Here is a 27,629-nt window from a genome sequence, read left to right on the forward strand (position 1 = left end):
ATCACTCCTGCAAGACAGCATCTGACAGGCAGCTCCGTGTAGCCGGAGCATATGGCCGGGCAGTGCTGCCCAGCCTGCTCTGTGCCCAAGGCCTTGGCTGCCTGGGGACTCAGACTTCTGTTTGTGCGGAAGGAGAACGGACATGCTCCGAGAATACTTGTAATTATCTTCTCATTGAAGACGCATACACTTGGACCTCAGTACTGTGTTCTTGGATAAATCATCAATCTTGGAAAGAAGTGGAATTACACGTTTTCTATTTTTTGCAAATGAATTGCTGGTATAAAATTAATGTATTTTTATAGGGTTGCCTCTCAAAACACACATTTTAATTTTTTTAGGTTGAAGTATTTTTAAAAATATATATATTTAATTGATTTTTTACAGAGAGGAATAGAGAGGGATAGAGAGTTAGAAACATCAATGAGAGAGAATCATTGATTAGCTGCCTCTTGCACACCCCCTACTGGGGATGTGCCTGCAACCAAGGTACATCCCCTTGACGGGAATCGAACCTGGGTCCTTCCAGCCCGCAGGCCGACACTATCCATTGAGCCAAACCGGTTTCGGCTGAAGTATTATTTTAGGTTGAAATACTTCATTTCTCTATTTATGCTTCTTTTACTTTGTTCTATTTTATTTCTTTTCCCATAAATATTGTTTGAATTTTTACAAATTATTTTGTTGTTTCCCTTTTTTAAAAAAAGAATGGTTCATGACAAACACTTTAGAAGATATTGAGGAATGTGCAAATTAAGGGTTCATAATTTGGTTTATCAGTGTGCTATATTTTATGTAATTAGGGTGAATTTATTCATTAGGCAATAGATAAAATCAAAGGTTTATTTCAGCTCCAGATTTTTACAAATTATTTGCTGTACCAGATGATTTGTTGTCGTTGTCTCTGTGTGTGTGTGAATATGTGAGTGAACTGAATATTCCTGCAAATGCTCCTTTCACCTGTCTCCTAAGACAGGGTTTTATTTCTGGATGGCAATAGGAAAATAATTGTATATTCTACTAATATCACTAACTGTGTACTCTTGGATAGTCTGTTTTCATGAAATAACTACCTGAACTTGAGAGGACTTTGGAAGGTAGACATATGTCAGGCCAAATGGCAGGGTCTGCCCCTGAGGCTGAAAAGAGAGCTTCCGGCCACTTTGAGAATGAGCTCCTTCTGTCTGAATGCAGTGAAAATGTCTATTTTGCCGTCTCTCTCCTCTTCACAGGGGAGCCTGTGTCAGCGCTGAGCCCTGGGTGTGTGACCTAGTGCAGTGCAGTGATTGAGAAAGTTACTCACGTTCCCTGGTTCAGCGCATGAAAATGTTTTTGTTTAAGCAACTTTCTGTGTTGACTTTGTGTTAAATACACTTGTTTTGTTACTAATTTTGTGCTGCTTGCTTTGCTCCTGCTTCAGGATGGCGTAGGGGTGGACGAGAAGCTGTCCCTGCGGCGGGTGGCTGTGGTGGAAGATTTCTTTGACATCATCTACTCCATGCACGTGGAGACGGGGCCCAATGGGGAGCAGATTCGGAAGCACGCTGGGCAGAAGAGGACGTACAAAGCAGTAAGTTACGGAAACTTGGTGTTAGGAATGATCATTAAAATAGGGTTAAGTAAGGATAAATATTCTATCTGCAACATAAATTAGGCCATCTCATGGTCACACCCAACATTTAAATTGCAATTTAATTATTACTGGTTCTGTTTTGGTCATGTGTTCACCAAGCCTGTTGTATGTCATTTAAACTTGTCTCTACGAGTCTCCTATAGTTTCCTGTAAATATTCGTAATATGTGGTAGTCCCAGTCAAATGTGTTATTTATTCACTGCATCATAATATGGCTGGAATTTTTGAATATTAGGACTACCACTACATTTTTTAACATGTCTTCCCCTTCAAATCATATTCCTATGTTTAGGTAGTTCCTCTTTAATGCTTAGAATCACACGGATAAGAAAATTTTATGTACTCTTTAAATGTCTCCTTATATAAATACATTGTACCAAAGGGTATACATTTCTTACAAAAAAGGTTATTAAAAGATATGTGTTATTTAAAAATATTTAATGCCATTGGACATTTTTGAATGGATATATATATATACATACATATATATATAATATATAATGTTGATATCATAAATTATGTAAAGGGAAGTTTTATTAACTGTTAGATATTGAAATATATATTGTCAAGCTGGAGTTGTATATTATTTCTAAAGTGTCTAATTGTTACTATTTGATCTAAACACTTTAATCTAGCTTTTTATTTAATTAAAAAGTATTTGGAATCATCTTAATATCGATATTTCATCCTTTCTAAAAAAAATGGAACAGTAAATTATTCTTTTCCAATATGAGCCAAGTGTACATCAGAAGTACTTTATCAGCAATCAGAAGAATATGCTTTTTTAGAATTCTTATTGAACTTTGCTTTTGGCCGCCTTTATATTAACTGTTTTCAGCTATATTGATACACAATATCAGTCTGGCTCCATTTTTTTTTTTTCAGATACAGAAAAATGTGTGAAATGCTCAAAGTTTCAGATACAGGTACCTATGTTTGAAAACTAGCTACTGAGCATAAAAAAAGAGCTTCTTTTCCATAACTATTTTTTGCTGTATTTCCAGGGTCATAGCGAGCCTGAGTAGTTGCATAATAACCCCTAATACATGTTGTATTTATCTCTCTCCTTCTCTATGGTTTTGTTTCTTGGCTGTTTCCAAACTGCATGGTTTGTGAGCAGGCACTATGGTAGATTTCCTCACCCAATTCTGCCACATAAACTTTCTTTTGACTTACATATCTCAGGAGGCACTCCTAATGGCAGAGGCCTACCTGCTTTAGGATAATTTTATGTCGACTAATATTCCTGCAAATGCTCCTTTCACCTGTCTCCTAAGCCAGGGTTTAATCTCTGGATGGCAATAGGAAAATAATTGCATATGGATTTACTAATATCACTAACTGTGTGCTCTTGGATAGTTCTGTTTTCATGAAATAACTTCCTAAACTTGAGAGGATTTTGGGAGGTAGACATACATCAGTTTAATTGTATTAAATGAAGAGCTAACAAGAAATGAGTGGTTTCATTGTCTGTAGGAGGGTGGCAGCCAAATCTGATTAAATGCCAAAAGCAATTTAAAATAACTTAATCTTTCCAATGCACTAGATTGAGATCTTAAAGTGGGAACATGAGTCAGAGATGTAGATCCAAATAGCTCACCTTTGTTTTCTGAAATGAAATGTGAGAATTTGATCCATTCCCATGTTGCATGCTAAACACTCTCAGTATATTGGTAAACATGCTTTAACATATATTATTTTGCATTCACATTATAAAGACATTTTCTGCAATTTGGGGTAAGGATACTAACTTTTTTTTTTAATGTTTTTATTGATTTTTTTTACAGAGAGGAAGGGAGAGGGATGAGAGAGAAAAATCTATCAGCTGCCTCCTGCACACCTCCTCCTGGGGATGTGCCCGCAACCAAGGTACATGCCTTTCAGTCCACAGGCTGATGGTCTATTCACTGAGCCAAATCAATTAGGACAGGATACCACCTTTTAAAGTCTAGGTAGCATCTAAAACATCATCTAATCCCTATTGAGAACATTCTATTTGAAGATCTTTCTCTTTCCCAAGTTTATTGTTTATTTTCACATCTAAAGTGTTTTCAACCTTTTCCTAATATCATGAAGGTACTTTTTGACCTAACCAATTACCTTCTGGCATCTCTATAGAGAATCCTAATTAGGAAACATTTCCATTTTGTGGACTAATAACTCATCGTAGAAAAAAACAACAACAAACTGCTGCAATGCCAGCAAAACTGTGTACTAGACTCTGCAGTGAACTTAAGTCTAATGATAAAAATTAATATAAAGGTTCAAGTAATGGAGCATAAAGCTAAATGCAATTTGAAATGAAGTGGTGTTGGGTCAGAGTTGAGTTCTTTATACTAATACAGGGATTGGCTAGTTATTAGTAGAATTAGCTAGACACCTATGGCAATTACAATGGTTCCATTAAATTTAAGATTTTTTCCTACTTCTAACTCATTAATTAGCTCATAGAGCATGCATGATTATGTTTATTGACCTTTTTCTTCCTTTTCCTACATGGCCAAGAAACCATACTTATACAACTAATCATTAAAGAGTCTCAGATTGTTTTAATAATATTATCAATATATTTAGTGGTCATTCTATTTACTTTGCCTTTGTTTGCAAATCTTTCTTTGATTTCACTCTGCAGGAAATGGTGGTTCTTTAATATCGGATTAACTTTGAATGCTATTTGTTTTTACCTATCTGCAGTATATCATTCCTTGAAATATCTAGGCATTCTATAACTTAAAGTTCATTGCAAATTGATTTGGCTGTAGATAAAATTGGAAGGTATGCGTTCTGTTACTCATGAGTTCTTTGAAAAAGAAATCCACACAAAATGACACATCTTAGGAATATGTGAAGGCTGTCTTAAGTTATTTTCAGTCATTGTTGAATTTTAGTGTCTTAGGTACTTTCTCTTTATTTGTTACTGTCTCCATTATTAACTGTAGTTGGTCCATTGAATGTGTGTCTTTCAATAGACTTGACTAGAGTAAACTCTTGATTATCTACAATTTAGTGTTTTCCAAACTTTTGACATATGTGTACCCCTTCTATAATTTTCATAATGCTGAGTACCCCTCGTACTCATGAGAATGTAGAATTAGGCGCAGCTAAGCATGGTGCAGTGCATATCCCCACCAAACCCCGATGCAACGCGTACCCCCACCAAACTCTTCCCGTACCCCTGGGGGTACGCGTACCACACTTTGGGAAACACTGAATTAACAGAGTGGAGACAGTGTGTGGGTAATTCAGTTATATATATTTGAACTTAAAATGCATTTTTGTACTGAAAATCGAATGCAGGCACTTACAATTTGGGGAGTCCCTTCAGAATGAATGATGCAACATTATACAAAACTAGGGCGGGTGCTGGTGTGTCTTCCCATCTACCTCTCCTCAGCTAGTCCTGCGTTCCCCTTCTGGGAATGCCCACTCCTCTCTGGAGGTCTTTGTGGCTTGTGTCCCATCACAGGCTCAGCACAGCTGCCTTCCCAGGCCTTTCTGATGTCAGGATCCCATTGAAAGGTTCTGTCTTAAGGCTCATGAAAAAACAAACAGAAAACTAGAGTAACTGGTAGAAATTCATGAACTAAGGGGGAACATTTGTGTTGTCAGTAGGGAGAACAGTCTGCATATGTATGTGTGTATGTGAACACACATATACACCTTGTAGTGTGATGCAATAAGCCTACATGTGTTGTTCACACGTATAGCTGCCAAGAATTACATTCGTGTAATTCAGAGTGGCTAGCGTCCACTTTAGCTAAAAGAAAATAGATTAGAATCCAGACCAACTCAGTTTCAGATATCAAATCTAGCACTTTCTACCCGTGTCCCTTTGGGCAAATTATTTCCTTTTCTCTCTCTCTCTCTCTCTCTCTCTCTCTCTGTCTAGAGGGAGACAATGGTACGTGTGGTGTGGTAAAATACACGAGTTAAGATGTGTGAAGTGCTTGGCATCTGATTAACATGTGAATATAGTTACTTCTTTTTTATCTAATCACTACTCATGTTCCAGGTAGAAGGACAAACAGACAATAGCACAGGGCTGCCACTGCCCTAATTATATGGTGGACATAATTTCCTCTGCCTGCTGCCCCCCTCCCCGCCCCCTCCACTCCCACTCCCCTGTTGGGAGAATGGCAGTAACCTGTGCATTTTTCGTGTGCGTCCTGTAGGTGGCACTATCCCAGGAAGTCCACCCTGTAACTTTTAGCCAAGGTTTTGTCAGGCTGAAGGACAACATGAAAGAAGGCAGAGTTCCCAACGTTAGGGGTTCTCTTGCTAGATTGAGTTTATGAATGTTTTAATTATTTCATTACGCTTTTCCACAGGTTAATTCTGTTAAATTAATTTTTGGAAAAAAACTGACTCTGTTTTTTAAATTTGTATAAATGTCCTCATCCCTCCATTAACCCCCCACTCATCCCCTCACCCCCCTTGGTGTCCATGTCCACTGGTTAGGCTTATATACATGCATACAAGTCCTTTGGTAGATCTCTCCCCCCTACTCCCACCCTCTCCTACCTTCCCTCTGAGGTTTGATGGTCTGATCAGTGCTTCTCTGTCTCTGGATCTGTCCCTGTTCCTCAGTTTACGTTGTTCATCATATTCCACAAATGAGTGAGATCATGTGGTATTTATCTTTCTCTGCCTGGCTTATTTCACTTAGCATAATGCTCTCTAGGTCCATCCATGCTGTTGCAAGTGGTAAGGATTCCTTCTTTTTACGGTAGCATAGTATTTCATTGTGTATATGTACCACCGTTTTAAAAAAATATATTTTATTAAATTTTTTACAGAGAGGAAGGGAGAGGAATAGAGAGTTAGAAACATCGATGAGAGAGAAACACCGATCAGCTGCCTCCTGCACACATCCCACTGGGGATGTGCCTGCAACCAAGGTACATGCCCTTGACCAGAATCGAACCTGGGACCTTTCAGTCCGCAGGTCGACACTCTATCCACTGAGCCAAACCAGTCAGGGAGTACCACAGTTTTTTAATCCATTCATCTGCTGGTGGGCACTTAGGCTGTTTCCAAATCTTAGCTATGGTGAATTGTGCTGCTATGAATATAGGCATGCATATATCCTTTCTGATTGGTGATTCTGATTTCCTGGGATCACAGGGTCAAATGGGAGTTCCATTTTTAGTTTTTTGAGGAAACTCCATACTGTTCTCCACAGTGGCTGCATTCCCACCAGCAGTGCATGAGGGTTCCTTTTTCTCTGCATCCTCACTGACACTTGTTGTTTGTTGATTTGTTGATGACTGCCATTCTGACAGGTGTGAGATGGTATCTTCTTGTCCCTTTGATTTGTATCTCCCAGATGATTAGTGACTTTGAGCATGTTTTCATACATCTCTTGACCTTCCTTCTGTCTTCTTTCAAAAAGTATCTATTTAGGTCCCTTGCCCATTTCTTGATTGGATTATTTATCTTCCTTTTGTTAAGTTGTATGAGTTCCCTGTAAATGTTGGGGATTAAAAACTGGCTCTATTTAAAAATTTTATTTTCAATATTTATTAAATATTTCTTTCCAGATACATACTACAGAAAAATACTATCTAATGGAGAATTTCCATGTTCCTGTCTGAAAACTAAAAAGGGAAGTCTTTATTTTATGAGATCTAGAACACTTCACCTCAAAAGTTTAGTTAGTATCATTTTTTTTTGTCCTTAAAAATATAAGTAAATCCCTATTGGTTCATCATCCTACTGCTCAGTAGGATAGTTTAACTTGCACTGTTTCTGCTAGCTTGCTAGCTTGTCATGTTAACATTCTCAGCATTCTTGTCAACACATAGTAAGATTAAATGCCCCAAATTTGTAGCCATTTTGGTGTGAAAAATAGCGCTAAACTATAACCCATGAGTTCCGAATCATTAATTTAATCCTTTTTTTTTTTTTTTTTTTTTTTAACTTAGGGCACAGTTTGCTGAGGTGTAAAATGAGAGGGTCATATTTCAGTTTTCTTAAAACTCTGAAGGAATGACACCAATGAGAATGTGTGTGGGGCCATCACTGTGCTGGGGGCACAGTGAAGGTGGTAACCAATGTGAGGAGCAGGTTGGCACCAGCAGTGTAGCAAATAAACAGATATGGGCACTGCCTTCTTGATGCAGATGGCATTGCTCATTCCATGTCACTGTTATAACCTAAAGTGGCTTAATTGAATGACTGTTGTGGAGATCAAATAGAGATAAAAACCTAAAATTACTGCAAATTTAAATGTGTTTAAGGACATTCTCTAATATTGAACTCCACGATACTATTTTACATCAAGTCAGTGATTTAAAAGTATATTTAGTAACTAGCTTAACTTGGAAAATGAATGAGCATAAACCATTGTTCAATTACACATATATATTATGGCACTTTTATATATGTTTTATGGTACAGTATAGGTCTTTTATGGTACTTTGGTGAAGTTCCATTTGTTTGCTTTTCTTTTTTTATGGCTCAAGTAGATGCTAAAATGTCATACAGTCCCTGCTGGTGGGAGACCATATCTGTTTTTCATATCACTGTGTCTGTCACACACAGCTCAGCAGAAGACCAGTCTCAGAGCAAGTCCTCAGCAGGTCCCTGCTGAAGGCGTAAGCTCTCCTCGTCTCTGTGCAGCCCTTGCCTTTGTGACCCCAGCTCAGTAGGAGGAAGAGGTTACCATACATAGAAATAATGTCATTGAAGGGGAGCTGTAGCCAGGCCTGGAAAGGCTGGGCCCTGCACAGCTCATGTTCACATTGACCAGGGAGTGGATTTACGCCATTCCGGAGGCTCTGGATGAGGCAAACACATTATTTAATGCAAGTGCTTCCTGTTTGCTCTTTGGGGGGAAAAATTCCCACGTGGTTGATTTTTATCAGATACACACCCATACCTGTGTATCCCACACACACACATAGGTTTCACCTAGGTGATTTCTAAATATTGAAGACAGCCATTGCATTTAAACATAGTACACATCATATTCAATCCACTTTTATGTTAGAATGGTCCCACTGTTGTTTTGTTTTGTTTTAAAGCCTCACCCAAGAATATTTTCCCCATTGATTTTTCAGAGAGAATGGAAGGGAAGGAAGAGGGGGAGAGAGAGAAACATCCAGGTGAGAGACACTGATTGATTGCCTTCTGCACCTACCCCAACAAAGCGGGGCTGAGTCTGCAATTCAGGTACTTGCCCTTGACTGGGGAATTGAACCTGCGACCCTTCGGTGTTTGGGCCAAAGCACTAACCACTGAGGATGCTGGCCATGGCCCACTGTTTGGATAACTAAAAATGTTATTCAGACTAATAAGTCAGGTTCTAAAACATCTCAGAAAGAAAGATACAAGTGGCATGGGGATTAGAGTATATAGTAGCAATCCTAAAACAATGGTGTGCTGCCATTCATCAAAACGGATTTGTTTCTCATATAGCGTAGTTAGGATTGTCACAAGAGAGCAAGAGTCAGCACACAATGCTGTTTGCTTGGAACCCACACCAGCTTAGCATCACAAACCCTTTCATTGCTAGTTTCCATATTAAACAATAACATCCCAGTAAATACATATATTCCTTGAAAGGGATTAACCTTGGAGAAACATCATTAACTCTTTCTGCCAGCCTAGATGTAAATTGCTTCGTTAGTGCACCCTTGTGGTGAAAGTGAGCCAGTGCAGCTCCTAAAGCCACTCAAGACATTTAATGCTACACCACTCAGGTCCAGAGGTTCAGGTTCTCCCGGGCATGGTGACGAGAAATAAATAAAACCTTTCCAAGGCCCGCAAGGACGTGCACACCTGGGCAGGCACCTGGGAATGGAATTAATTTGGTTAAAGTGTAATAGGAAGAGCACTATGATATCAGCTGGACGTGCACGTACACCCTGAAGAGGAAAGTCCTATGAGGGGTGACTTTGGCGTGGACTATTATTAGGGCTGTCTTGCAGCTCAGAAATAATATATGTAACGTGCTGAACATAATCACGACTTCAAACTGTATGAAGTTGTTTGGGTGCCAGATGCTGTAAACAGCTTTTTTAAAAAAATCATGATTAGCCACTGAAAGGTCAGGTTCTCTCTCTGCGTCCCCTGTGCTCCTCCCTGACCTACGGATGCCACCGCCCTGTCTTCATCCATGACTTTCCCAGCTCTGAGGTTATTCACCAGCTGGATTAGTAAGTCTCAGTCATTTCATGCTATGCAAAAAGAAACCACCCCTCCTCTATTTTCCAAATGTATTTTTATTGATTTCAGAGAGGGAGGGAGAGGGAGAAAGAGCGAGAAATGTCAGTGAGTGAGAGAGAATCACGGATTGGCTGCCTCCTGCACGATCCACACCTGGGATCGAGCCCGCAACTGGGGTTGGAAATCAAACTGACTTCTGGTTCAGAGGGTAAAGCTCAACCACTGAGCCAGGCCAGCTGGCCCTTTACCTGTTTGTTTGTTGTTTGTTTGTTTGTTTTTTAATCTTTCTATCTACTCTGCTCCTCCCCCTCCCCTTTCTTTTTTTTTCTGGGAATGTCCTCTCCGATGCACTGATGCACTGGTAGCCCCAACCGTGTCCGAATGTGGCTCTGCCCCTGACCCTGGTATGGGAGATGGGGGGTAGGGGGTAGAGGGGGCTGGGGATCGATCCTGAGGGAAGCTGAGGGTGACTTAGCTGCTGCTTCTGGGGATCTGGGTTTAGACCCCAAACATTTCTCTCCTGGGTTGCTCTTTCTCTTCGGGGGAGACCATGCAAGCATGGTATTTTTTGTGATGTGCATCCATTAGTTGTATAATGGTTAATGAGCTGCCGACTGCAGGCCCAAACCCAGCGTCTGCCTTTTGCCTCCTCTGGGACCTGGGACCACTTCTCCTTCCCCACACAGTGCTGACCTCTGTCCCGGCTCCGCATTCCCTCCTTTCCCTCAGCCTGCATGTCCCGCAGCTGCCTCACGTTCCCGAATGGCCTCTGGCTGCCTGCAGTGTGGCCAGAGCGGCCAAACTATGGCCAGAGCTGCCTGAAAATAGTCCCGCCTGCTTTTGCCCTCCTGTGGGTGTCCCAGCCTTCACGTTAAACTGGAAGAGGAGCCACTGTCTCCTCTCAGTACCGCACTCAGCCGATGTGTGTGGGCCGGCGGGCTGCCTCCCTCTCTTCCCACCAGGGATGTTCATGTGGCCTGTCCTGACCTGTTAGCCAGCTGTCCAGTTGGGGTAGAGGGTGTGGTCACTTTATTTTTATTTTTTAAAATATGTTGATTGTATTGATTTCAGAGAGGAAGGAAGTGGGAGAGAGAGAGAGAGAGAGAGAGAGAGAGAGTAAGAGAGAGAGAGAGAGAGAGAGAGAGAGAGGGAGGAACATCTACCATTAGAGAATCATTGATTGGCTGCCTCCTACACACCCCTACTAAGTACTGAGCCTGAAACCTGGGCATGTGCCTTGACTGGGAATGGAACCACGACCTCCTGGTTCATAGGTCAACGCTCAACCACTGAGCCACGTTGGCCTGGCATGACCACTTTTAAAAAGTGAGAGGGAAGAGAGTAGAAATGATATTACATAAATGTGTATGCAAAACACGTTCATACCTATGGCGTTGGTCTGCAACAGTTGGGCAACCTTGCTTAAATTGGGCGCTGCGATTTCAAATCCCCGGCGGATTGCCTCGCTTCTCACTTCTGCTCCTGGCATCGTCTTAAATTTGCCTAACATCTCCACTTGTTCCAAGTGTTAAATTGTCTTCAGGCTCTGATCCATATTTTTATTCATCTTAGATAAATGCACACTGTCTAGTGGCCAGATTTTAACAAGATATAAGATGCCCAGGTATATTTGCATTTCAGATAAACAATAATTTTTAATATGTCAGCCCCAATATTGCATGCTTACTTGGAATTCTGATTTAGTTTTATGTACTGTATTTTAGCTGGCAATCTTAAATCTATTTAAAAATCACTCCGGAGTAGGCCAGGGGAGCTGATGGGTGGGTGGGGAGATTGGATGCTGGAAGAGAAACAGAGGAGAAAGAAGAAATAGTGATAGGAACTGAAAATAGCAAATTGGAGTAAAAGATAATGGAACCAGAGTCAGAGCAAAACATCCAGGAATCCAAACAGGGTGGGTGCCTCTGCCAGGGGAGCAGTGGCAAAGCTGTGGTGAAAGTGTAAATCTGGCAGCATCCCTGTTTGGGAATCAGGGACATTATTAAAGAACAGGAATTGCCCTGGTCAGTGTGCTCAGTGGTTAGAGATTCAGCCCTCCCCTCCCCTCCCCTGTACTGCAGTGTCATGGGTTTGGTTGTCAGTCGAGGGCAGAACCCGGGTTGTGGGTTTGATCCGGGGCCCTGGTAGGGGCACATGCAGGGGTAAGCCAATGGATATGTGTGTGTCTCACATTGATGCTTCTCTCTTCTCTCTCTCCCTCTCCTCCTTCCCTTCCTTCCACTCTCTAAAAATCAGTGGAAAAAATATCCTCAGGTGAGAATTAACAAAAATGTAATAGTTGGTTATTTAACAAATGTTTATAGGTCTGAGAGATTCAACATAGCATAAGTCTTTCTAAAATAGTAGTTAGGGTTCTGAAGCAAAATTGTTGAGGTGCAGAGTGAATGCATATTTGATTACACAGGACAACTTTTTGTCTATTACTATGAATGCACTTTTAACTAGAGTATATTTGTGTTTTCTGGATAAAAGTGTTATTAACCATGTGTGTATCATAATGCCTTCCTTTCAAAAGTATGTAAAGACATACAGTGTGCCAACCAGAGGAAGGCAGAGTGGTCCTTGTTGAATGAGAGAGGTTGCCCAGGACCACGCCTTTACGTCCTCACACAGGGGCATCCTTGGGACTATGGTGGGCTCTGTGTTTATGAGTTAGGACTTTTGGGACCTTTCATAGCACCTGGACTTACAGGCTCTGTTGAAGAATATTTTAACTTAATTCATTTAAAAAATAAATTTCTAATTTCATTATCCAGTTATATGCAGTAGAGGTGGTTTATGACAGAATTATCACAGTATTAAATATTTAAAAATCATAAGCCATATGGTAGGCTAAACACATTCCACTAGGCTGTTATTTGTAACTAGAGGCCCAGTGCACGAAATTCATGCATGGCTAGGGTCCCTAGGCCTGACCTATGATCAGAGCCGATATGTGGGGTCACCAGCGGGGTGATTGGGGAGCCTCCACTGGCACCTGCTTTGGCTGGCCTGGGCCTGCAGTCTGGGGGCAGCTCCTGCATTGAGCATCTGCCCCCTGGTGGGTCAGTGCGTGTCATAGCGACTGATCATTCTGCCATTTGGTTGATTTGCATATTAGGCTTTTATTATATAGGATTTGTTCTTTATTTATAATCCCAAGAGTGTTCATTAGTGAAAATGTCAAAGGTTTGGCTCTTCAGACCAATTTTTCATTGAAGTTGTTGTGTGGTATTTAGCACAAAACACGGTTTTAATGTCATCATTCCAGTAAAACAAAGATGTTACTGCTATTCTCTAAATTCCTCTTATAAAGCAAAGGTGCAGAAGGCCATTTAAAAAACATTGTGGTGAGGCCAGTTTCATTTTGTGCTAAAGCTCAGTGTCGGACACAGAGCACACCACACTCGGGCACTGTGTGGAGCAGCGAAAATGATCCCCCAATGCAGCCCTTGCCCACGACCTTCCCCGTCACTGGTGTTTGGTAACATGGACAGTCTTGGGACTTCAGCATTTTGTTTTGTTTTGCTTTAAAAAGTGATGGCTCACGCTCCCGATTCACCAGTGTCAGGCGGTGTCTCTATCTCAGTTCATGCATTAGGTACAAATCTTAAACCAAGGATCACTGCTCTCCTGCGCATGGCTTCTAACCATGAGAAGTCCTACTCCTTTACAAGTGAGCCATGCCAGTGATTTTCAGCCCCGTTCATCTCGTGGCACACCTATGCTAATTCCTAACATGCTGCGGCACTCCAAGAAATAGATTGTACGCAGACCTGGCCGAAATAAGAGCTACGATTTTGATCCATTCCCACCAGGTGGCTATGATGGTGTTAGCTGTTGTCGTTTATTACATTTGATGATCTCAGGGAACAGAGGTCAGTGCCCCTGACTACATAGTCAGGTATCACGTGCTCTTAACGCCCCCCTGCCACATCCTTATTCCTCCAGTGGCACCCCCAGTGGCACCCCTGGTGTGCGGGGCACCACCATTGGAAATGGGGGCTCACGCTGTCAGTTGTGCTGGAACAGGACAAACGGGCCAGTTCATTCCCAAGGTACATGCCCTTGACCGAAATTGAACCTTGGACCCTTCAGTCTGCTGGCCCACTCTATCCACTGAGCCAAACCGGTTTTGGCAACTTTGCTAGTTTTTATAACTTTATATTACTTCATGTGTTCACATCCAAGAAGAAAGGGGGTTTATTTCTGAAGATAAAACTCTGCTATTCATTTTAGAAACCATTCTAATATTGAAGTAAGCATAAACATCAAGTTACAATAGTTAAGAGGCCAGGGAATAGTTAAGGTTGAGAATTTTATTTTCACATTTTAAAGTAATTTCAGACTTTTCCTATTGAAATGACTTCACTTGAAAATATGTTATAGATACAGCACAAAACTTTCTGAAAAATGAGTTTATTTTTTAAATCCTCATTCGAGGATAAGGTTTTATTGATTTTACAAAGAGCAGCAGGAAAAGAGAGAGAAACATCACTTTTTATTTTTATATCAATTTTTTTGGATCACTGCCATTTTTACCTTAACTGAGCTGTGTTGAGAGGAAGGTGAGTGGCACTTGAGAACTGCTAGAAAGTGGCTTTATACTTATCACGTTTTTAAAAGCACTGTCTGTTCCTTCTTCAGAAAGCCAGGGACACGGACAAGGTAAATGCCCGTCATCTTTTCTATTATGACATTTGTCAGTGAACTTTTCAGAAAGGTGTTCCATCTATATCATATGTAGATATAGATATAGATGATATAGATATAGATATAGATGATATAGGTTTAGATAATAGATGGTAAAGATTAGATTAGATGATATATAGATGATATAGATATAGATGACATAGATTTGATATAGATTAGATATAGATATAGATGATGTAGATGATATACATGATATAGGTATAGATATAGATGATACAGATATATGTATAGATTGCATTAGATTATATAGATGATATAGATATATATAAGATAGATATAGATATAGATTAGATATAGATTAGACATAGAGTAGATATAGATGATATAGATATAGATATGGATGATATAGATATAGATGCTATAGATATAGGTATTGATATAGATACAAATAATATGAAAATAGATTAGCTATAGATGTTATAGATATAGATGCCATAGGTTAAATATATATAGATAGATATAGATATGTAGATATAGATATGTAGATATAGATATAGATGATATAGATATAGGTATAGATATAGATGACATAGATATAGTATATAATAGATGATATAAATATAGATATAGATGTTATAGATATAGACAAAATTGGATTAGATATAGATGTTATAGATAGATATAGATACTATCAATATAGATGCTATAGATATAGATGCTATATATATAGCTTAAATTAGATTAGATATAGATGATATAGATATATAGATTCGGCAGATTTTAAAATATTAGATATAGATATAGATGGTATAGATGATATAGATCTAGACATAGGTATAGATAGAGATATACTTATAGATAGTAGATATATATTAGATATAGATTAGATATAGATGATATAGATGATATAGATATAGATGCTATAGATATAGATTAAATTAGATTAGATAGAGATGATATAGATATAAATTAGATATAGATTAGATATAGATATAGATGGTATAAATGATATAGATATAGGTATAGGTATAGGTATAGGTATAGGTATAGGTATACATATAGATAATAGATAAGATATATACACTTATAGATAATAGATATAGATTAGATATAGATTAGACATAGATTAGATATAGATGACATAGATGATATAGATATAGATATAGATATACTATAGATGATATAGATATAGATGATATAGATATATTATAGATGATATAGATATAGATGATATAGATATAGGTATAGGTATAGATATAGATATAGATACAGATTATATAGATATAGATATACGTATAGATGTTATATATATTAGATTAGATATAGATTAGTATAGATATAGATGATATAGATATTGGTATGTTTTTATGTAGAAGTATTACCATATTTTTTGATGGGAGAGATCATTTCTAGTTGTAATTTATGTTACATGGGGTTTAGTATTTTATGTATTACTGATGAATTCCAGTCTTAATGGGCCTAGAATTTAATATTTTCACTGAAAACAATGTCAGTGTTCACTATACAGTTTGATTAGGATCCATAGAAGTGGTGGGTAGTAACAAACAAGCCATGGCGTGACTCTGCGTGTATCTCACCCCCCCATCCCTTGCCCCACACCATAGCTCATTCAAAGTTAAAGAGCATCAACACATCTTCAGCCATAATTCAAGTTTAAGAAAATTTCTCAAGTGCTGACTTTGTTCTATGATAATACTTTGATTCTCTGGTTTTTTTAATTATATATATATATATATATATATATATATATATATATAATTTATTTATTTTTTTTTTACAGAGAGGAAGGGAGAGGGAGAGTTAGAAACATTGATGAGAGAGAAAAATCAATCAGCTGCCTCCCGCAACCAAGGTACATGTCTTTGACCTGAATTGAACCTGGGACCCTTGAGTCCACAGGCTGACGCTCTATCCACTGAGGTTAGGGTTCTCTGGATTTTTTTAAATATAAAATTTTTAAATATTAATTTCGACCCACCTGCTTTCCATGGACCTTAAGCATTCATCTACTGTCTGTTGGGTAAGCCCACCATGGCCCATTCTATTTATAGAAATAAATCAGGATTTGGGAGATCCAGGGTTGAGTTTTATAACTCTTGGCTTTGCCCTGTACTAGCAATGGCAATTCATTTAGTCTCTTTACCAGTGGATCTATTTTTCAAAAACATTACCATAACATCTGCTTTAGCCACTGTTTAAAACAGTGGGTGCAAAAAAACAGGGAAAAGTATAAAGTATATATACATATATACATGTAAGCAACAAGTCTAGATTTGTAGAAAATGTCATTTCTAATAAAGAAATTGCATGATGAGTCATGCTTAGGTCATTAGTGTGTCTGTTTCATTGTGGCTCTGCTCTAGTCCTTCCTTTGTATGTTCAGTTCTGTGATGATCACAGGGCAGTTGCCTTTCTAGAGCTTAGCTCAGAGGGATTAAGACTAATATCAAATCATGTTATCTTTTGCTTGCTGTTACTAACGTGATGCCTTCATGGTTTCTGTGTTCAAAAACAAATTCTAGGGAAGCAGCTCGCTCTCTCTCTCTCTCTCTCTCTCTCTCTCTCTCTCTTCCCCAGATATAGAGGTATTTTCCACGAATACATTTTCAAGTGAAGCGTCCTCCTCCCCCACTTTCTAGCAGAGGTCTGTGTTGTGTATTCAAAGTCCACTTTCTCTCCTAGAAACAGAGATGTGATTCAATTTGAAAAGTGGGTCAAGGCAGGAGTCATTTATGAATGAGTAAAGCCTTTTATGTGATTAATGATGGCATTAGTAGATGGTATCTCAAGTAGCTGAATCCAAATATTTTCCCATCTCTGCCCCTTACCGCTAGGTCTTACCTGCAAGCTGCTTTTTCCTATCGCACGAGGGATGTTAGGACTTTGTTGAATGGACAACCCAGCAGAACACATCTTATCACCGTTTATGAGCATCTGTTTAAGGTTGATTTAGCATTTCAAACGTTCGTGGAAATAGGGCCTTTCTTTAGAGCTGAGGCCAGAGGGGCGGTTAGCCCTGACAATACATTCAAACAAGGCTCCTCATGGAAGCTTTAGCATTCTCTGAAGGAGGTCACGAAGGGATGCGGACATGATCAAAGAACAGGGTTTCATCCTGTGGCTTTAACCCTAAAATGCAGTTAATTCTAATGACCATCATTTAAGAATTTTTAAAAGCTTTTTTTTTTTTTTTTTCATTTTGAAGAATGCTTTAAGAACCCAGTAATGAAGGGTGCCTAGGATTCTTTAAAAAAAAAAAAATATATATATATATATATATATATATATATATATATATATATATTATTGATTTTTTAGAGAGGAAGAGAGAGAGGAATAGAGAGTTAGAAACATCAATGGAGAGAAAAACATCTATCAGCTGCCTCTTGCACACCCCCTACTAGGGATGTGCTCGCAACCAAGGTACATGCCCCTGATCGGAATCAAACCTGGGACCCTTCAGTCCGCAGGCCGACGCTCTGTCCACTGAGCCACACCGGTTTCGGCTGGGACTCTTAATTTCCGAGAGATCTGGGAAGATCCTAGATGAAGAAATAGGAACAGTTTTCCCTCTCCACCTCCAGGGCGGGAGAAATACTGTTTCAGCTTCAGTGGAAGTTGAGGAGCCTCTGTGTCTGGAGGGTTTCTCCTCCGGGTGCCTAAGCAGGCAGTGGTGGGTGGGCCCAGTGAGCATGAGGTGGGGGAAGAAAAGATCTGAGGAGAGTGAGAAGCCCTGGCAGGTCTTCCCATAAAATGGGTTGAGCACCAAGAAAACTACACCCACCTAAGAGCCCTTATTCACGGGTATAACAGGTAGTAGCACGCCAGACACCATCCAGAATACCACCGCAGAGAATAATGTGACAGAATACTTGCTAAGCACCTTTTCTGTGATGCGAAGTGGGACCTTACATTACTTCATGAACCCAGGTATTATTTCTCAGAGTGGAACTCTAAGGGAAAGACAGTGTGCTGAATAACGGTCCCATCATAACAGGGGGCCATCACAAATGTGTCCGGAGGGGGTTCCTATACAAGTGCTTTACCAGCATTGGAAACACGGGGCAGACCGCGGGGCATGCAGCAGGACCACGGGAGCCAACGGGGCGTCTCTCCAGCCCCATCACTGGCCTATCTTCCTTCCGCGGAAGCTTTCTCTTTTATGTAAGGAGAGGAGAGGCTTAATGGAAATCCTCTGTGAAAACCAAAGGAGCCTTCTTCTCAAACCGTATGTGTTAATGAATTGACTGGTCAGCCCATTAGTTCCATGTAAGTTAAAAAAAATAATAATAAAGTACAAGGACTAGGAATGCATCATACATTTTGTTTTTGCTTAGCACTAAGGTAATATAGACTTCCAGAGAGTCAGAAAAGAAAAAATGATCTCTAGTCAGATAAAGCAAGTCAGGCAAAGGTGTTAGTTCTTTCTGCATAATAAATGAATAGGAATAAAATTCATGTGTGTAGAGAAGGAGAGCATAAAAGAGCGTGAATGAGCATTTAAATTGTTTATATATTTTTATTATGTAATTAGAGGCCCGGTGCACAAAATTCATGCATGGGGGATGGGGGAGATCCCCTCAGCCAAGCCTGTATCCTCTCCAATCTGGTACCTCTTGTACCTCTCACAATCTGGGACCGCCTGCCTGCCTGATCACCCCTAACTGCCCCCTCCCACCCTACCAGCCTGATCATCTCTAACCACCTCTGCCTGCCAGCCTGATTGTGCCTAACTGCCCCCTTACCAGGCTGGTTGCCCCAATTCTCCCCCCCCTCTGCTGTCCTGGTCGCTCCTAACTGCCCCTTCTGATGGCCTGGTTGCCCCTAACCGCCCCTCCACCAGCCTGGTTGCCCCTAACTGCCCCACCACCAGCCTGGTCACCCTCAACTTCCACCCTACTGGCTTGGTCACCCCCAACTACCCCCCTGCTGGCCTAGTTGCCCCCAACTTCCCCTTCCCCCCACCAGCCTGGTCACCCCATGTAGCCTGCTTTTCATTTATTTGGTCAGTCCCTCACTAACCCCCCCTTCTGGCCTTGTTGCCCTATGCAGCATTCAGTTGTCCATCTGGTTTTTTCAGTCATGATGGTCCCTGACTTTTTATATATTAAGATAGCTAACAAAGAGTTTGATGAAATAAATTTTCTGCCTTTTCTTCCACATTTTCTTGTATAATATGAAGACATATTTTTTTTAAAGCTAGACCTCTTAATTTACAAATGATAAGCATATTACAAATCAGAGTTTCATGCTTCAAATCCTAGTAAAGTTGAAATCTAATTACCTGTATATGGATCATCCCTGGTAGATTCTAATTATAGATTCATCCCTATCTCTCTGGTGTTCTCTTGGCTTCTTTCCCTGAGAGTCAGTGGGACAGGCTAAGGGACCTAAGTTGGTTTTAACATTAAGATCAGGGAAAACATGGCTTACAGTTCTCGATCTGAATATGTAGGGTCTCCCGGTGCTGTGCTTCTGTAGCACGGAGAAGCAGAAACTAACCTGGTCACCATGAATGGAATTGCATTTTTTTTTTTTCCTTTCTACAAACTTAAAATATATTAGTGCTCACAACAGTCATTATGTAACTGAGATATTGTCTATGGCATTTGTGCCTAATTTGCATTCTTTGCATCTTATTTACTCATCATCTGGTTATTTCATATTTCATGCACCAGTGCTAGTGCCATGGCAGAAAACCAGTGCCTTGTATTTGACTTCTTAGTAGCACCTTGGTTTAGGAATATTGAACAATCTATCCGTTTCACTTCAGAGATTCTTTGTTTTGGGGAGAGAAATAGCTTGGGGTTTTGGAAAGTCAATATTTAAAAACATAATGACAGGAGAATGGATGCCTAACTTGGCTCGAGATCATAGTTCTGGAAACAGGGCAGAGGGAAAGCTTGCTCTGACACCGTGAGCTGCTGGGGACATACGTATCAAAACATGGAGGAAGTAACAAAATAGGTGGCCAGATGCATTTCCACGTGTGTCATTTTCTGTGGACAGGATGACTCACTGCAGTGAATATATACATGAGGATGATTAGCATTCTCTTGATTTCCACTGACAACATTTTGAACAGCAATCATGAAGACATGCTTGTTAACACAAAACTCCAAGTTTATTGTTTCTACTTGGGGGGCGAAATTTTAAAATATGCATGTACAATTGAATAAAATTTTGCTGACGCCAGCTGTAACTTTTAAAAACAATGCTGGTATCTTTTAATAAGGAAAAGTCACAAGACTAACCACCTGTACAAATGTGATTGTTCTTACTAAAAGCAACGCAGAAATGCAAACAGGGATCCATTCCAATGTGGTTGTGTTTCCCTCCTTGCCACATGATTAACAAAGATTATGAGACATGCAGCCGAGCTGGATAGATATTTCTGGAAATGATGCATGGTTCGCAGTGCATGCTTCCATTGTGCTTCCTGCCTCTATGGAATAAGGCATCTTATTTGGAAATACAGTGATCATCTCTGTGGAACCGAGGGGTCGGCCTGTGTACTCACACTCCTCTTCTGTGGCCCATTGCAGATCTCAGAGAGCTACGCCTTCCTACCCAGAGAGGCTGTGACACGGTTCCTCATGAGCTGCTCCGAGTGCCAGAAAAGGATGCACTTAAACCCTGATGGAGCCGATCACAAAGGTAGCACGGGGTCAGAGGGTGAGCTTGAAGGTGGTTTTAGTCACGGTGACCATTGGTGGCCATTGGCACCTTACGTTCTTTTTTTTTCTTTAATTTCTTTATTAATTAAGGTATCACATATTTGTCCTCATCCCCCCCATTCCATCTCAAACCTCTCCCCATGCATGCCCCCTCCCCCCCCCCCCCCCCCCCCCCCCCCCCCGTTGCCCATTACCACTGGTTAAGCTCATATGCATGCATACAAGTCCTTTGGTTGATCTCTCCCCCTTTCCTCCACCCTCCCCTACCTTCCCTCTGAGTCCGACAGTCTGTTTGTTGCTTCCCTATATCCAGGTCTGCTTTTGTGCATCAGTTTGTTGTTCATTATTTCCCCTAGATGAGTGAGATCATGTGATACTAGAAATACACTTGTAAGAACCTAAGGGGAATGCGGTGGACGAAGCAGTTCCACAGGTGCCTCAATTCATCTGTTTGGGTGGGACCAGGGAGCTCTGAGTGTGGACACACAAGACAGAGTAGTGTCCACTCTCACAATAAGGACAGGGTTGACCGTGAAAAAAATTTTTTTTTTCTAAAATAATGCCTTAATATTCACTCATGGTGTGTATTTGGTGGTATTTTAGACATATTCGCAAGGAAATGGATGTTCCTTTGGTGTCCTTTAAATCTGCGCACTCCTTATTTCTAAGTGATGAATCATATGGAGTCCCTACATTGGAAATTCTTCCATACAAATTGTAATTAGGCTTTAGCTTTCCTTAAAATATATCTAAGTTTATTTTCCTAATCTATATAATTCTCGGATTAAATTAATCTCAAGTATACAGCTAGATTACTCAAGGATGAATAAATAGACTGACCAAAAAAAAAAAAAAAAAAAAAAAAAAAGAGTGAGTACATATATAAAATACATTTACATCAAAAGAGAAAAATGCAAAGTACAAATAATTGTGCTTAATTACTATACTGCCTTCAGTCATCGTTACATAGGATAGCAAAAGTCCCCCCACCCTTGAAGTTAGAAATAACTGTTTTACCTACAGTGCGAATTTGTCTCTGAAGAGACTCATTTTCTCTACAATCCATCTCTGATGCTTGCAGTCTCCTAGGCCAGTGGTGGACAAACTCTTTAGTCAACAGAGCCAAATATCAACAGTACACGATTTAAATTTCTTTGGAGAGCCAGATTTTTAAAACGTAAACTTCTTCTAAGGCCACTTCTTCTAAATAGACTCATCCAGGCCATGGTATTTTGTAGAAGAGCCACACTCAAGGGGCCAAAGAGCTGCATGTGGCTCACAAGCCTCGTTTTGCCAATCACTGTCCTAGACACTTAGTCTCTGGGGTCTCGTTTCCGTGTAAACAAGCGGAGTCCTTCTGAAAGGGCAGGTGGGACGCAGGACCCTTCCGTTACCCACTCAGCACGTTTCCTTGCAGACAATGGGAAACCTCCCACGTTGGTGACCAGCATGATTGACTACAACATGCCCATCACCATGGCCTACATGAAGCACATGAAACTGCAGCTGCTCAGCTCACAGCAAGACGAGGTAAGGCGGAAACACCTATGTTTGTGATCACACGTCGGAATGGCGTTTGATAACCATGACTGTCTATGGAGCACATGGGTGGAAGATGGTGATTTATTTCTTAATGAAAGGCAGGTTACCAGGATTGCACAGAGGGAGACTGTAGAGATTCCCTGTTTTAACAAATCTCCCGAAGTGCCAGGTGGGAATTTGTTCATTCCTAAGAAGGTTCATTTTCTGTAATGAGCTCATGGAGCTGGCCTCAGTACAGTGCTAGAAACTTCGGGGCAGGGTATCCCAAATGAGTATCCAAGTCTTTAGTGCTAAGGCTACTTTGTCTGGAAATCAGAAAAGTTAATTTAATAGGTATTTCAAGTATAATTATTTCTCTACCATCCAAATCTTGCATATATTTTAAAGTTATCTTTCACCTGGCCATTCTATGTATTTGTTTGTCTACTTCTATGCATTTGCTAGATCTAGAGACAACTTGTAGTGATTCTTTTTACTAGAGGTGTTTTGATGTTTTAAATTATTCTACTTAATTTGTATAGGAACAATCTTGGCAATGTTCTTGTTGGCATGTTGTATTAGACACAAAATGTGCATTTGTTGAATACTCTCTAGAATGCTAATTAACTTCCCAGTTTAGTTGAAGTATATCAAAGGCAAGGACCAAGTTATCAAGCTGTATATATGCCCTGTGTATATTTCCCAAAAGACATAACAATATGGGCCTAGTAAGTCCTTATTAACTAGTTAGTAGTCATTAATGGATAAATATATTTAGATTATCTATATTCAGAATAATTTCTCAGGCTAATAAATTCTCTAGTCCTTAAAATTTCACTATAACAGGAATATGACTAAATATTCATTCTTCAAATATAGTGTTATTTGGTGAAGTATTATTACATTCTTTCAAAATTACTTTGTTGAAATAACTTTATAAAATTCAAATTAAACTTTTGGTTTTCTTTATCTCAGCCAATTTAATTTCAAAACTATATTTATAAAATTGTTTTATCTCAAAAAAACTGTACAGGTACACTCTTTAAAAATATCTGGATTATTGCAACAGTAGTGTCAGATTCCATATTACCAGGTGGCTCTATATAAATGGTTAAATAAATTATAATAAAACTAGAGGTCTGGTACATGAAATTGATGCAAGGGTAGGGTTCCTAGGCCTGGTCAGTGATCAAGGCTGATCAGGGCCTTCCAGCTGTGGGCCAGGGCCTCCCTTCATTCTGTGCCACCCCCTGGTGGTCAGCACACATCATAACAAGCGATAGAATTTCCAGTTGAACTCCTGCAGGGACAGTTGCATATTAGCCTTTTGTATATATCGACTATTGGGGTACAGTCATGAGAAACAGTTAACAAAATATTAATGTCAACCCACCCATGACATTGGAAAAATTATTCCCATGATTCATTACATAATTAAAAAAATATTTTCTATCTCATAAACTAGTTAGAATTGTCAAAGTGTTCGTAGAAAGCTCATTTAGATGATGACATGTTTATTACTAGGCCATAAAGTAAGATCATCAACTTTGTGCTAACAATAAACCTTTTATATGCTGAGCCCTTCTGGCTTCTAAAAAATTATTAGTATTTCACACAAAGACATTAGATTATTTCAAATTTATAACTGGACTAGGAAAACAAAACCTCTTATTCTTAAATTTTGAAATATCAAATTAGATGTACATTGTCTTAAAAACATGCAGATAAATGATGATATTATTTAAAAATTTTAGCAGTTGTAACTATAGGAAGATAGAAAGGTGACTAAGGAAGTTAAGTCATGTTAAAATGACATTAAATTGAAATTGTCTTTTCTGATCAGTTGTATTTGAATTATGATAAATTCAATATTTATTGAATACCTTCTATATAACTGATACTCTTGTAGATAAGGGGGGGAAAAACAGTAAATAAATTGACAACATTTTGCCTGCTCTGTTTCTCAATTTCTCAGTCTGTAAAATTGGGATGAATCCTGGTACCCAACTCCAATAGTTGTGATGAAGATGAAGCGAGTGAACCAATATAAAGAATGGTGTTGGCAACATACATGGCAGCATGCTACTATTAATTATATCAATATGGAACGTTCACCTCACACACAAATGAGAGGCAAACCTAGTGATTTCCATTAAACATTTACTATATTTTACATGGGTTTCTCAGGCCTTCCTGTCTACATAAGCACGCCATTTGTCCAAGAGTCAGTTCTCCAAAAGGGGTTTCGTTCAGTGCAATGTCTACTGTAAAATATTTTAGGTATTGTTTAATATGGGACAGGTTTTAATGAATTGGCCATTTGGCAAACTAGCCTTTGGCTAATTTAGCTATTTGATGAACTGGCTTTCTGTACGTGGCTCTTTCACACTTTTCCTAGAACTCCGTTTTATGGCTGCAGCATGATGTATATTCCCTTGTGAGAAAGGGACAGATGTGCTAGGCCGTGGTCAGCAAACTGCAGCTTGCAAACCACATGCTGCTCTTTGGCCTCTTGAGTGTGGCTCTTCCACAGAATACCACGGCCTGGGCGAATCTATTTTGAAGAAGTGGTGTTAGAAGAAGTTTAAGTTTAAAAAATTTGGCTCTCAAAAGCAATTTCAATGGTTGTACTGTTAATATTTGGCTCTTTTGACTAGTGGCTTTACCTGCCATGGTGCTAGGCTGTCTTGCTCCCAGCAATGTGGTCTTGAAATCTGGCATGTAGGTTGGTCTATTACTGGAGTCCACTTCCTCTTTGCCAATGAGTAGTTTTTGGTTAAGTTTTTATTTATTTATTTATTGCAATCTTAGATTTTTGCTTATAATATTTTATTAGGTCATTTTTAAAAATCGAAGCATGTATCATATTTCTCTTTATGCTATATTTTGTGATTGACTCTAGGAAGTTTTATGCTAATTTTAAAAAATCCATTTTTTTGTAATTCAGAATAAATTCCCAACTATATCCTCCCTAAACATATAAATAAACAATTATTTAATTTACTTGTTTTTAAAATATGTTTTTATTGATTTCAGAGAGGAAGGTAGAAGGAGAGAGATAGAAACATCAGTGATGAGAGAGAATTATTGATTGGCTGCCTCCTGTACGCCCCACACTGAGGATCGAGCCCCAACATGGGCATTGAACCATAATCTCCTGGTTCATAGGTCAGGCTCAACCACTTGAGCCACACCGGCTGGACTAAACACATTATTTTACCTTTTAAATCTGCCCTGACATAGATACATGGCTTGCATCTTCACAAGTCTTGAAATTCCTTAACAGGAGAAATTATTCCATTATTTGTTATTTCAAGTATCTATTAATGTGTAACATGTTTTACTGAGTTCTGTAACAGTACTGACTAAATTCTCATTGACCCTACTGATAAAATGGTCACTATGTAGATGTATAATATTGTCATCTTGCTTGATGATGTTTTAAAATCATTTTCAGGATGAAAGCTCAATAGAAAGTGACGAATTTGACATGAGCGATTCCACGCGGATGTCAGCCGTGAACTCTGATCTCAGCTCCAATCTCGAGGAAAGAGTGCAGAGTCCCCAGGCTCTTCAAGGCCAGCAGGACGGTAAGTCCTTTAAACTAAAGAACGCATACCCCACGCAAAGCAACAACAACAGTCAGAATTTATGAAAACAACTGCCGCTTACTCTTGTGTCAATTTGTTACCTGTTTCTGAGGGGGCTTTTTCTGTGTGCTCAGGTTGCATTATCCACTTTATTATTCTGGGATTCAAGTACCTTGCTCAAAACTGGGGTGTTAGACTGATTTAGAAACAGATGTTAGTTGTAAAAGTCCAAGCTTGCCCATGTTTTGCTCCATGAAATACTTTGGGTTTCTAGCTGTGGTTTCTCGGGCCATCATTCTTCTGACTAAATGAAGTGTTTAAATATGATCATGTGGGTAATTTGGATTTTTTTATTTCACTAAAAGACATGGTGGTAACTAAAAACAATGGATATAAAAAGGTAATTTTACAGAGTGATTTTGCTGGGTAAGAAGATTTTTGCTGGGAAATTGAGCTCCTTTACTCAGCTGTACAGGGAAGAAAGATCATGATGGTTTTGTTTTTTTTTTGTTTTTTTAAATATCTTCATTGTTGAAAGCATTACCGATGTCCCACTTTTTCCCCAATAACCCCCTTTCCCCTGATGATCTCTTATGTTCCTTGGCCCATTGAAGATTCCTGAATACCCCTTGTTCTTGACAGAAAGAAAACTGGGTATGCAGAGAAAGTAGATGTGGTAGTTAAGACAGTTAAGGTCTAATATTTCCAAAGATCTTTAAAAACTATCTTTGTAGATTTTTGTCTTTGTAAGTTTGAAGTTTGCATGTAAGTAAATGTTTTACTTGGGTAGTTATGGATTAAAATTAAGGGTTATAAGTAGAAGGATATGGGCCAATTTTATTCAACATCAGTTTTTTATTCTTGTAATGAGTTTACATGGATTTTCTGTGACCGTATAGTTTTGTGCCTACATCTGGAGAAGGGAAATAAAAATATTTCCTTTTACCAAACCGATGTCGCTCAGTGGTTGGCACTGACCTATGAACCAGGAGGTCATGGTTTGATTCCCAATCAGGGCCCATGCCAAGGTTGTGGGCTCGATCCCCAGTATAGAGCGTGCAGGAGCAGCCGATCAGTGATTTGCATTCTATGTAACATTAAGGGAAAGAATGAATATAAAATAGACGTCATATTAGATATGTAAGACTTCATAATATAAGCTTCATAACGGTACATAGGTCAGCAAAAGTAGGTTTACAGCTATATGTGAAACAGTTTATTCTTGTTTATTACTTATTACATATTGGATTATTTCTCATACGCGCAACTAGAAACCTGCCTTTGGCCCACCCTTATGTGTTGTCTGTATGCTGGGGTCCGGGAGGAAAAGAGGGGAAATGTCTTGCTAGCAGGCTAGATGACCAG

The 27,629-nt window shown here is 39.4% G+C and overlaps 1 protein-coding gene across 3 annotated transcripts in view; it reads left to right on the top strand.

The window, feature by feature from the left end:
• The window catches only part of NOL4 (nucleolar protein 4), a 192,396-nt gene that overhangs the window by 30,057 nt on the left and 134,710 nt on the right, over positions 1 to 27,629 (top strand). For all 3 annotated transcript variants that reach the window (XM_036419148.2, XM_036419149.2, XM_045574535.1), the window contains exons 2-5: positions 1,421 to 1,570; positions 21,022 to 21,133; positions 22,571 to 22,683; positions 26,132 to 26,264. In XM_036419148.2, coding sequence (XP_036275041.1) covers positions 1,421 to 1,570; positions 21,022 to 21,133; positions 22,571 to 22,683; positions 26,132 to 26,264 — 508 coding nt within the window. The remainder of the gene's footprint in view (positions 1 to 1,420; positions 1,571 to 21,021; positions 21,134 to 22,570; positions 22,684 to 26,131; positions 26,265 to 27,629) is intronic.

The sequence above is a fragment of the Pipistrellus kuhlii genome, unplaced genomic scaffold, assembly GCF_014108245.1.
Source record: "Pipistrellus kuhlii isolate mPipKuh1 unplaced genomic scaffold, mPipKuh1.p scaffold_m20_p_6, whole genome shotgun sequence".
NCBI classification, from domain to species: domain Eukaryota; kingdom Metazoa; phylum Chordata; class Mammalia; order Chiroptera; family Vespertilionidae; genus Pipistrellus; species Pipistrellus kuhlii.